Genomic DNA, 12396 nt, shown 5'->3' on the forward strand with positions numbered 1-12396 from the left:
CCTGGCTATTTCTTTACAGCTGATGAACACAGTGGGCTACAGGCTGAACTACCTCACACAGAATTTTGCATTTTAAAAGACTTGCCAGCAATACAGACAATCCTTAGAAAATTCAACATTGTCAAAGCTGCAAGACCTTTGTGGTGAATATCTTGCTGGATTTCCATGCTAAGGCAAATGTTGTGGTTGTTGTCCTACTTACAGTCTTAAATGCATGACTTTATTGCCAGCAGGCACAAGAACTAAGTTTTAGATCAGTTATGAAGCTGCTGAGTATCTCTGCAGTCTCTGTAAGACTAGTCCAAAGTCTGTCTATAGGTAGCCTATTTTCTCAGTCATCATCCATTTCCTTTACTTACAATCCCATTCCTTTACTTACAATTTGAACGCTGAACATTTGATGAATTTCTTCAGTTAGATTGGTATTAGAGAAAGTCACCTACGTACACAAGAAAATCTTTGTACTCATCTTGTTTCCAGTAATCTTTTCCAACAAAAAGTAGAAATACCCTAATTTGCTGATGATATAAAGATAAAACATACATCAGAACTGAGGAAGGACTGGCCTATAATATAGTGATGGCTGAATTATTTTGAAGACTGGATTTAGTCTATTCTAGTCATACACTGGTTTCTAGTAGGATTTTTTCCCAAAAGCTAAGAGAGACATGTTTCACAAATTTCACAGGAAGCAGAAAACGTGTATTCTTCAACAACACTGTAGTTATAAGATGTACAGCTGCTTTTCCTCCAAATGTTACAATATCCTTGGCAACAAGTGGTCAGAATCCCTCACAATACTACAGATAAGGTCAGAAATACCAGTGCCTTGCACAATGAGTGGCTCTGACAACAGTAGTGACACTGGTACAGTACTGTGAAATACTCTGTCCTCTTCTAGCCATAATTCTGGTATTCCAGATTAGATTGTCCCTCATCTTGCCCCTTTACAGACCATTAGGCCCTTGAAAATGGAAAGACTGGTTGAATTCTGAATTTGTCAGATACATTTTCTGTAATTTTCTATCATTCCCTACCATTTGAAACCTGTAGTTCATTTTCTTTTGCCATACAGAATTCCCTAATTTCCTGCAATACAGTTAGATGTCTGTGCTTCATTTAAATGATGACTTTAACCTACCTAGTAGTTCAGAAATTGCTCCTGCCAGAAGCTAAGGCTCTCTCTTGCCTGTCTCCAGTCACACCTAGAGATACTTGGCTGGGAGAATACCTCTGCTTATGCTTCAGCCTTCCAGGCATAACTGAGATCCTAACTGGAACTTGCATAAGCAAGTGCTGAGCTTGAGCTAATAAGCAAAGCACAAGTGGAATGCTCTTTGATCAGACATAGTTCAAATTAAGCCACCAGCACAGGATGTGTCTGAATGAAGAATCACAGAATTACAGAACGGTTTGGGTTGAAAAGGACCTTAAGATCATCTGGTTCCAACCACCCTGTCATGAACTTGTATACGTTCTGCAAAATGCTGCGCATAAATGCCCCTTTGTTATGCTGGCATTCACTCACTGTAGTTACACAGTGAAAAACAGTTGAAACTTGTCCAATTTGTCCTCTGGGTAATGTAATTCATGATACCTCTGTAACTTCTTACTCAAGATCCCATGCAATTCACACTGGCAATCAATATGTTGGAAGCTATTGCTCTCATTTAGTATTTAAACTCTCACTGGCAGGAATCGTGTACCATAAACATATGGAAATGCAGCACCTGTGCAGGACTATACTGAGGATACATTTCCTAACATTACAGAATTAAGAATTACAACAGATCCTCAAGAACGGATGCACCTTAAGTGTGGATTAATTTACTTTAAGAGTTTTACGCAAATCTCAATAGCGTACCAAGGGACTCAGAAGTTTTTCTGGAAGTCTGTTGCAGTGTAGAACTTTTAACAACTTAATCTTTGCTAAAGTTGTAATACTTCTTACTTGTATAGCCAATAAGTAAAAAAGTGATGGTCCGCTAGATGAAAATGAATGAAGTGAAACTTTTTAATAGCCACATCTGGATGAAAATGAATAAGCATTCTAAGCAGCAATTAATTATAAACATAATTCCCTGCTGTTAAACAGTAAGCCATATGATATGGTTCACTGTTTCTCCCCAAAACATTAGCGTTTGTTTCGATTCCAGAAAACTCCCCAAGTTTCAGTGGTTTTGGCAACTAGGCAATGGCTGGCTTTGAACCAATGACCAGTTTCATGCATGTGAAAAAGGCCAAATAACGGTCCTGACCTTGACTGAGTTACATTTATTACAGGAGGAGAGCAAAGATTCTATTTACAGTTTCTCAACCTTACTAGTCATCTTACAAGCGAATGAGAGTAACTTTGTACAACAAACGTTTGAGTTTCCAAGCAGACTACATTTAGGCTAGAATACAAAGGCTACTCTAAATGACTTTTGAACACTGTAGGCAATACAAGGCTTTCCTAAAAGCAAACAGCCTTTCTCATCTGAGAGAAGCAAGGAATGTGGTCACTGAACAGTGTGGCTGTGACTCAAGAGAGGTTAAAAAGCTGATGAAACCCCACCCGTTATTTTTATAATTATTGGAATACAATACCTAATGGATATTACTCAGGAAAGTTAAAGATAAGACATAAAAAGGAAGATAACCAGTCAAGAAGAACATACTTACTGTCAGGATCTGCAAGACACGGTGTATATCTTCCTTTAGGTTTACGTGGACCTGTGGAGAGACAAATTGCTCTTGTCCTTCTTGAACCCGATCGGGACTGAGGTTGGGGTAGAGGAATATTTGGGTCTGGTGCAGTGTGAAATATCTGCATAATTTTAAAAAAAAAGGGGACAAAATGACATAAACAAAGAGGTACTCTTACACTTGCATTATTAATTCGTTTTCCTTACCACTGTGACTGAACTTAATCCCGTAATAGTCTCAAACATCAAAAAAGAATAAATTCACAGAATACTAACTTTGCTCTAATCTCATTTTACAATGCAAAAACCAGAATACTGAGCTGTACTTAAAATTTATACAAGTTATATAAAAGTATTTGTTTAAATCGTTTTATTTTATAGCCTTTCTTAAGAAGTGATTAACAATCTAAATTGGAAAGCACACAATAAATGCTTATAACTTCTGCCCTAGAAGTAATATTTTTTTAAAAATATTATAGTTGCATTTTTTTCTCTGCATTCATGTGAAAGCTTTTGTATGCCATAGAAATGTGTCATAGTCATAACTTATTAGAATCCAGTTCATATTTCAGAAAACCACTTTATTTTGCGAAACAACTCAAGTTCGATGAGGAATATCTTTCTGTTTGGAGCATCTCCTCATTTTTATCTTTTACATACCACTGGTCAATTTTGTGCTTTACTGCTGCAGAAATAACTCATTTTTTTAAGGGTATCTGACTACTGTAGTCTGATACAGGTACACATGAGGTTTTAAAGAACTCTGCAGATAAATTTGTCAAGCCTGTCAGCAAGAGCAACGCAGAAGGTCCAATAATTTTCTTGATTTTCATTTGTATCATCTGTTCTGCAATATCCAAGACACATGCAGCAGAGACCCTAAAAATCTGCTTGTAAATTACTGCTCTGGAGGATGACCAAAGCAAAACGTATGGCCAGAAGATATGCAGGTTTTAATTTCAGAACTTTCTCACTTATTCATCCTAGTGTAGACTTTAAACTCTACTGAAAACCGCTTATGGCATTCTGTGGAATTCTGTGTAATGGAGATGAGGTTTTACAAAGACAGATTGCCTGAATAAGCTACTGAAGGAATAAGAAGTGTCCAATCTCCACAGGACCAAGTGTTGTAGGCTAAATACCATGCAAGGCCAAAATACATCTCCACAAGGATTTCTGGATCCTCTCTCAATAGCGCACTCCCAGAAATGGATGAAGTGAGCAATGAAAAGATACCTCTATGCCATTCACAGAAGTGGAAGAAAGGAAATACACTTCCACGGCAGAAAATACATTAATGGGTGTCTTGAAATGCTCTTGAAGTACATTAATACTGTATTAGGTATTAGTGAGTAGTATATTAATAAAAAAAAATAAATGTCTGTAGACAGAGAAACAGAGCAAGGGTGATTTTGATTTTGCAGCCATGGTCTTTGTATTGAATGAGCTTGTAATCTTCTGGAGGAGAAATTCAGTGTTGGAAATCCATAATACATGTATTTTGGAGTTACAGCCAAGGAGGCTATATGTATCATACCAATTCTGAGGAGTCCCTAAGAAATAAAACTGATGATACTAAGCAGTACTGTCAGTACTTACTGACCAACCAGTGCAGGGGAACCTGGTATTGACCAGGAAGTACCCCTTAGCTGAGTAATGTAAAATGGAAGAAACACAAATGTTTTTCCCTTTGTTTTGTTAGTCATCTGACAGATAATATACAACAATAAAAGATCCCCAAAATAGAATTTCTTTTGATGATCAAGAGGTCTTGATTGTTCTGCTGAGTTCTGAAATCAAGCAATTAAAATAAAATGAAATAAACAAAAAAAAAAAAAAAAAAATTAAGGAGACTTTTCAGTGAATCTGGTACCTGCAATGGTAGTGACTGAAAGTAAGTTTAAGATTTCACAGATTTTCTCAAGCCCTGAAGCAGTTCTTACTCAATGTTAAAGGAAACAGTTTGAGATGGACCTTTGCTGTGAATGATCTCTTCGGGGAAAATAAAATAAACAGATGTGCCTTTCTTCAAAGCAGAAGAGTATCTAAAGAGGGTTAAAGGTTCCAGATTATTTAGAAACTTCTAAATCACACAGATATGATGGGCACAAAACCTGTAACTAGGAATAAAAAACCTTACCTAAGATACATTATTTCTTCCTTCAGCTTTTTTACTTTTCATTTAGTATCTAAACTAAGGAAAAATGACACAATGCATAGAAATGTGGGATTCTGCTGGGGATCCATAGTGATGCTGCCTCTGAAAAGAGGAACTGACGATCACTGGGGTTTCATGGTTTTAGGAGGGAGTAGATGTTTACTGTGCACTTGGTGTATTCCCAAAGGACAGAAATGGTCTGAAAGACTCTGGCCTGATGCACTCAGGGGAGAATCCATGCATTTACCCAGAGTTAACCTTCATACACTGCTAGCATGAGAGAAATGTAAGTGCTTGGAGCCAATTTATGACCTTCTCATTCTGCTTTTTGATGTAATGACACAGAGAGCTACAGAAAGCAACTGAAGATTCAGAGCAAGTCCTTCAAAGCATGGAAGATTATACCCTGGATCTGTACCTTGCACAGTGACAAAAGACTTGCCAGGAACACAGACCCATAGCACGGGGTGGGAAGAAGGTATTCTTTCTATCAATGACTTTCTACAAATGCTGTTATTTCTTATTCTTAAGAACTTAATGATGGTAACAAAAATAAGATCTTAGTTCCACTTCACAAAACAGATAATGTCTTTCTACCTTTTCATAATGCTCTATCAGAATTTCAACGACGATATTCTGAAACTTAATGTTCATCATAGCAGCCACGGTTTCTTCTTGGGCTCTCATCAGAGTTGGTCCAAAGATAACACCAAGGTTGGATACAGTCATTAGATTTTGCTGACTGTGTAATGATACCCTTTAAATGAACACAAACAATATGCAATTAAATTGTGCTAAACTGCAATTCCAACAGGCAAAACCCTGTTAATGCTACTTCTTTAACAAGATCCCAAGTTCTCACCTCCCCTTTAAAAAAAATTTTTGAAACTTTTACTTCTACTAGTCAGAATATGGTGTAGTACAACAATTATATTTCCACTAAGGCTCCCATACTGCAATAACTTAATAGATAATGAGCAGGTCTTTCTGGAGTAAGTGTGTGAGTTCCTGACATAATTGACAGGGAAAAGCAAATATCTTTGGAGGTCTCTATAGAATGATCCAGACCATCTAAAGTTTAGGAGTCTTCGGGTAGGCACCTATCCCTCTCTAATGATTATGCAGGAGCTTAAACACTTGACAGTGGGTTTACTGAAAACACTATGTAGGTAACAGAGGTCAACAATATACATCAGCTTTCATGTAAAGGAACAAAACTTAGTTACTGAAAGCACTTAAGTACAATAGCATCTCTTTATTAATATCTTGAAAACGTGATCAACGGGGTCAGTGGTATCACTGTTTTGGTGGTACAGATTACGTGAGATGATCATAACGACATCTTCTGGCTTTAAAATATAATAACCTTTTACTTCCGTATATTCGGTTATTGTTTACCTCTTCTGTCATTTTTCTTCTTAATGTAGAATTCAGAAACTTAGTTTTCCCAATAATATATCAGATAATAAAATGAAACCCATCAATCAGTAATCCTCAGTGCCCTCTTCTCTCCTTATGAATAAGATTTGCCAAATAAAAAATGTATCATCTTAAATCCTTCAAAATAACTGCCAGTGATTCCCAAGTCACAGCTGCCCTATTGCCTCATGTCTCAGAAATATCAGGCCAAGTAAAGATTTTATAATTACATTAATGTTTAATTATACTGAATCTGCTAACAGAATCAGTTACTGAGGCACTTGTTCACATTTCTGCTATCACTGTCAAGAAGAGAATTTATGGCCATTTACTATATAATTAAAATAACTCCTGTACCATTTAAAATTAAGAAGCAGTAGTATCTATAAGATACTGGAAACTAGCAGGTAGGAGCAAACTGTATCTTCTGTTTTCTCTGTAACAGACCTTACGTTTGGCTTAGGTGAGTAAAGGGTGGTGGGAAGACCGTTAGTATTTTAATGGAAACAGAATTTTAATTACTCAGCTCTAGGCTTGTTAGAAAAATCTAAAAAAAACCCCAAACCCTTTGCAATGTTACTCTGCTTTGTGCTGCACAGTAACTGTTAAGGTCTCTTACACAAACATAGTCTTATAGCATAAAAGAGAAAGAAGTGTTTGTCCTGTGTTTGGGTTTCCTTGGTTACAAATTTAGTAGCTTGTTAATAAAAGGAATGGTGACTTTAATAACATTGTAACCAAAAAGGACTTTTTACAATGCATTTCAAAGACTCAATTTCTTGCAAAAGAGAAAAACCCCATGCCTGCAAATGGATTATTTTGAAAGCCAATTTCCCCTGACCTAGTCTTACTGTTGCTGGGCTACTGAATAGACATAGGCCAAGATAATCATGCATTTTAGGTAGCTGTAAGGCATTCATTAAGGTGCAGTTGCTTTCTCCTCAAAATCTCTTTCTTTTAGTAATATCATCAGTTAATTTTTGATGCTGACAAATTGCAGAATCCTGATTATCCACCTTAGCAAAGTACGGTGTTATTAAATCACACCAAAGAAAAAATATTCTTTAAATTAGACAGGTAATTTGACTAGGAACGTTTAAAAACAAAAAATTAGTTACCTATGTGAAAACAACACCACACTTCCTGTGTCTGTCTAGCTGCTGACTGAGTATATATTCATGCAGTATCACCTCTGCAAGGTGCTTTTCAGGATTTGCTGGTTTTGTTTGGTTGTTTGGTTTTAGTATGACCTACATCCCACATCATCTAGATCATATTTAATTTTGCACAGTGACACAAAAGTCAAGGTAGGCAGAGAGGTAAAGACCTTAAGACATAAACCAAGAAAAAAACACTATTATCCCTATTTTGTAACCCATAGTTAAAAGGTATACAGTATTTTCACCTAGACACAAAAGCATACATAAAGAACTGAACAGTTAAAAGAAATACAGGGAAAGGATGCATAATTTGAAACTGTATTTAAAAAAAAAAAAATGAAGAAACAGGAGGCTGGTTTGCTTTGGGTTTTTTTTCCGTATTTTCCCATTTTCATAAAATGAGGCACTTCATCTGCCATTTGTTCCTTGAAAAATCTGACACAGTGGTAGGAAAAAGATGAGGAAGGAAGATAACTAATACACTCAAGAGAATAACTTTGAATTCAGTCTCATTAGAATTGCTAGCATAAACACCAGCTGGCAAATTATATACAAAGAAATAAAAAGGGATGAATTGAACGCTGGAAAGAAAAGAATGGAAAAATTTCAGTATAAAACCATAAGATTACATTTGTTGGAAATGAGAATCACATCAAAGAGAAAATAAGCAAGACTTAGAGAAGGGAATACTGCAGGCATGTTCTTCCTTAGAAATGCATTTGTGATCACATTAGGAAAAAAGAGGACAGGAAAAGAGGTCAAGAAAGAAATGCCTGTCTATAACTGATTCTGCCTACAAATAAGTCAGTTCTACATACACATATTTCTGATTTTGGGGCTTCCAGACTAGCAGCTTTTACAGTAATCATTAATCCCTCGTTAAATGTTTTAACTTCTAGCAAGTTAGCAGCAGATGTTGTAATTTTTAGCTAATCAAACAACCCTGTGAGTAATGAGAGTTTTGAAACATACTTTCATCTGGCTCTCTGGGTTACCCCACGTACAAGACACAAGGTCTGCCTAACCAGTTTTTCCAATGGAAACACTCAGAGTAGCTCACTATCATGTTAGTTCTTCAGGGGCTAATGACATAAAGGGCCAAATATTATTTTTTAGAGCTAAATTCCTATCAAGGCAGTCTGCAAAGTTCTCAGAGGAAGCAAAACTGCTCCACTGTAGACAGCTTACTGCAGGTTGTGGCTCAAGCTGTGATTAAAAAAGAATTGCTGGGATGTAATGAATGGAATGAAAATAGTATGTCTTCTACATATTTCAGTCATGTGGGCCTTATCTGAACAACTGATGCTTCATTATTCACATTCCCAGATCACTGGTAAATGTACAAATATATAGCACCAGAAAGAATAATACATATTAAAAAGTATTCAACAAATACCAATGAAAACTGACCAATGATTTACTAAAATGTACATGAAAAACATTTGAGGCAGAAACAGAATAAATTATAATGTAAGAATAGTGTGGAATCATAGGTAGTGACATAGAGAGATGTAATAGAATAAAACTGTGTCTTTTTTATCTCACAGCACATGCTAAGGTAATTCAGTAAAGAAAAAAGATCATCAGTTCAAAGAAGTGCAAAATCTTCTCCATCTGACATTTAATTAATACTCACAGAAACTGGTGAAAACCCCCACACGGGGTTTGGACATTTAGGCAGATCAGAAAAGTATAAATAATAATACTTCAAATTAACACTTCCAAATGATACTACAATTCAGAGGAGTTAGAGAGGAAAATAAGCTCAAACATGAAGGACAAGTGAATTGTTCTCCGTTTCTGATACAGTGTGGGACCTTGAGTCAGATTCAAAGCAGTGTTTTCTAACAATCTCAGCATAGTTTTAGATGTTTCTTAAATATAATTAGTGACAATTTCTGTAGTAAGTAGGAATGTGAATGAAAACACTGAGTGGGTTTACTCTATAAACATAGTTGGTCATCTTGGTGATTCTTCATGGTAGGTTGGTTTTTCTTCTGTTTCTTTGGTGAGTATTCTTGAGATATGTTGAGAACAGCATTTTAGAAATTAAATGTAATTTCCAGTGGCATTGTTTCAACACAGAGACTAGTTTAAGCAATACCGACAAATTCAAAGCAGAAATAATCACATCTTACAATAATGGCAAAGAGAAAAATAAAAAAGAATTACTTGACCAAGTGCTTGATAAGGATGTCCAGCATCTCTCTGTTCTTCTCTGGTAACTTATGCACAAGTGCATGCACTGCCTCAACTCTGTAGTTCTGATCATCTGACTCTATTAAACAGAAAACAAATATTGTTGATAAATCAGAACATGTGCTAAGATGTGACTACAAATGTCACCAATGCCAATGCATGCTAGTACACACATGCATTATAAGGAGCCAAACAAAATCAGGCTTTAAAATCATGACAGCAGTTTGATTATACTTTGTACAACATTCTGAAATTTGTATTTCAAGTAACTTGTCAAAAGCAGTTACCACAAATACTGGAACCAACAAAAGGCTAGTAACTGAAGAGATTAAGGGTTAGAAATAATACTACTTTATTTATTACTTTACTTACTAACAGCAACAATGAAATCTTTGTGCAGCTTGAAAGTCATCAGTGGTTCTGAAAGACACCTGGTTGTAAAAAACAATATTAAAAGAACATTTAAAAAGCATTACTCAAAGTCTTTTTAAGTTTTATGGGTGTGATTATGATAGCCCTCAGCATCTGCACAATGTGTATTCACTGATGGTTGGTTACAATTAGCATATAACTTAGTCATGCACATAGTCTGAAAATTTGAATTGAAGCTGGTGTCATCATGTAGGTTAGTAAGGGAAGTTAGACTACGGCACAGAGACTGTTTTCTGTTTTCCATACTGCAGAAGTGTAATAAATACAGCTGCTTAACGTGGTAAGGTAGACTACAAAAACAATCTTTTGCCCAAGAAAAGCAAAACCATGATGAAATCTGGGACTGAAATTCTGATCTGGGAGATCTTAGAAGAGTCATCTCTGAAAGGCAGACTGTGAATTGCCTTACTTGCTACTGCTAGCTCACGCAATTTCACAAACACAGTACATACAGTGATTTATGCTTCTGAATATGTATTATAAATGTCTTCAACCAAAGCCAGCCTTTTCTGTGAAGTGTACATTGGCATTCCACTATAAATCCTAGGCGTGTTTTCCAGATTGAATAGGGATTTCTAATGCTGCCTTCTGTTACGTAACCTGTTTAGGAAATCTAGATTTTTAGAAGGCATAGAACACCCACCATCTAGATTTGATATTTTTTATGATGTTTCTTTTGAATATTGTAAATTGAGACCCATAACAAAATTCTCTTGGAAGTATCATGATTCTTGAAAATTCTGTCTCATTACCAAAAATCTTCAGAAAAAAATGACAGTGCACGAGGGACACTGGGACACTGTGTTTGTGAAGACACCAACAGCACAGGATAAAGCCCTGTGCTTTTGCAGAGATTTTTATTCTGCTCCAACAATGATGATATGAAACCTCATGGTACACAGCTTAAGGGTTCCAGAAAAGAAAGACTGAGCACAACATGCTTTGCTGTTAATGTAGAAAATTTTAAATAAAAACATGCAATTAATTAACTTCTGCCAAATTGAGGGCTATATAAGCCATAACTAGCTTAACAATGCAGAGAGTGTGACAAATTTTAGATTTATTATTATGGGCAATCATGGGGATATTAGGCAAGATAATAATATACTCAGTTATTACCATGCTAAAATGTAACATGGTATTAATAAGCAAAAGATCAACGGGCCAGAAAAAGAATACTGAGATTTGTGCAGCTTCACACTTACCTGAGGTAGTTTTTTAGTCCACTTGTTATTGTTTTATTGTCCCAAAGTTCCATATCAATATCCATATCAGGAGGAGATTTAGGGGCTGGTAGAAATTTGAATTGTGATTGTGTTATAGTTTGACTAACATGCTAACTAGAAAAGCGACAAAACAGAAGCTAATAAGTCATTTAGCTCATGTGATTACTTAGTAGCTGGATTAACTACCAACCTGATCAATTTGAATCTTTTAATCTCTGTCAAAGTATTAATAAAAATGCATTTAGCACTCATTTAGCATCTGTAAGGTAACTATATGCGTTATATCAAAGTGTTAAGTAAGCCAAAGCCAACAGAGAATTACTAATTAGCTTAGACATTCAAACACAGGCATCAGAGAGCCCAATTAGCAAGGAAAGTGAAAGACTGCAACAACTGTCTATTAAACTGAGCTATGCTGTGTTACAGTACTAAGCTCTGGAACACTTCTGAAATACACCAAATATGCAGCAATAAATTGAACTTTAAAACTTAACAGAGAACTGCATTTTAGTAGTAATTTGCTCATGTATATCAATGATAACATGCGGAAATCAAGTACTAATGCACACAAGAAACTAGTTAGACGAGTCACTCATTTTAAGAAAGCAAACTCAATTTAGAGGGAGTAAGTGTCAAATTCAGTTCTGAGCACAGCAGTTAAGGCAAAAGGGACCACAGCGCACACACTGCATAACTGACAAACGGTCACATCAGATACTTACAAAATATGGTGTTCATCAGCTTTTGCACCTTGGAGTTTACACCACCTATTCTGTACAGCCCCAGGATTGTAATACCTACATTGGGAAAACAATGAAAATACAGCGATGCCTCCTTTGTGTATGTTTTCAAAACATCTGAATGTATACATGGAAAGTTGTACAATTAAATTCTCGAGTACTGCTTCCCTACTGAATTCTCCTCTGGGTTACTAACAAATGCATTCCACTGAATCCATACCATAGTTACATTAGCCATAACTTTCCATGAATAGAAAGTCATTTAGAAATGACCCAATATCCATAAGGAGATAGCTGGGAAAAGTGAAAAATGAAAAAAAAAAAAGCAGTCCTAAAACACATTACATGTCAACAAATTTATTTTACCTAGACTTC

At 35.9% G+C, this 12396-nt stretch overlaps 1 protein-coding gene across 2 annotated transcripts in view; it reads right to left on the minus strand.

Annotated features, from left to right (window-relative positions):
- ARHGAP42 (Rho GTPase activating protein 42) overlaps positions 1 to 12396 on the minus strand; it is a 154869-nt gene that overhangs the window by 12340 nt on the left and 130133 nt on the right. For both annotated transcript variants that reach the window (XM_057399797.1, XM_057399796.1), the window contains exons 14-19: positions 12004 to 12078; positions 11261 to 11345; positions 9996 to 10054; positions 9597 to 9702; positions 5443 to 5602; positions 2665 to 2809 (exon numbers count right to left, since the gene is read on the minus strand). In XM_057399797.1, coding sequence (XP_057255780.1) covers positions 2665 to 2809; positions 5443 to 5602; positions 9597 to 9702; positions 9996 to 10054; positions 11261 to 11345; positions 12004 to 12078 — 630 coding nt within the window. The remainder of the gene's footprint in view (positions 1 to 2664; positions 2810 to 5442; positions 5603 to 9596; positions 9703 to 9995; positions 10055 to 11260; positions 11346 to 12003; positions 12079 to 12396) is intronic.

This window comes from Pezoporus wallicus, unplaced genomic scaffold (genome assembly GCF_028554395.1).
Source record: "Pezoporus wallicus isolate ANWC-B61680 ecotype Strahan unplaced genomic scaffold, APGP_CSIRO_Pwel_v1 scaffold_6446, whole genome shotgun sequence".
NCBI classification, from domain to species: Eukaryota; Metazoa; Chordata; class Aves; order Psittaciformes; family Psittacidae; genus Pezoporus; species Pezoporus wallicus.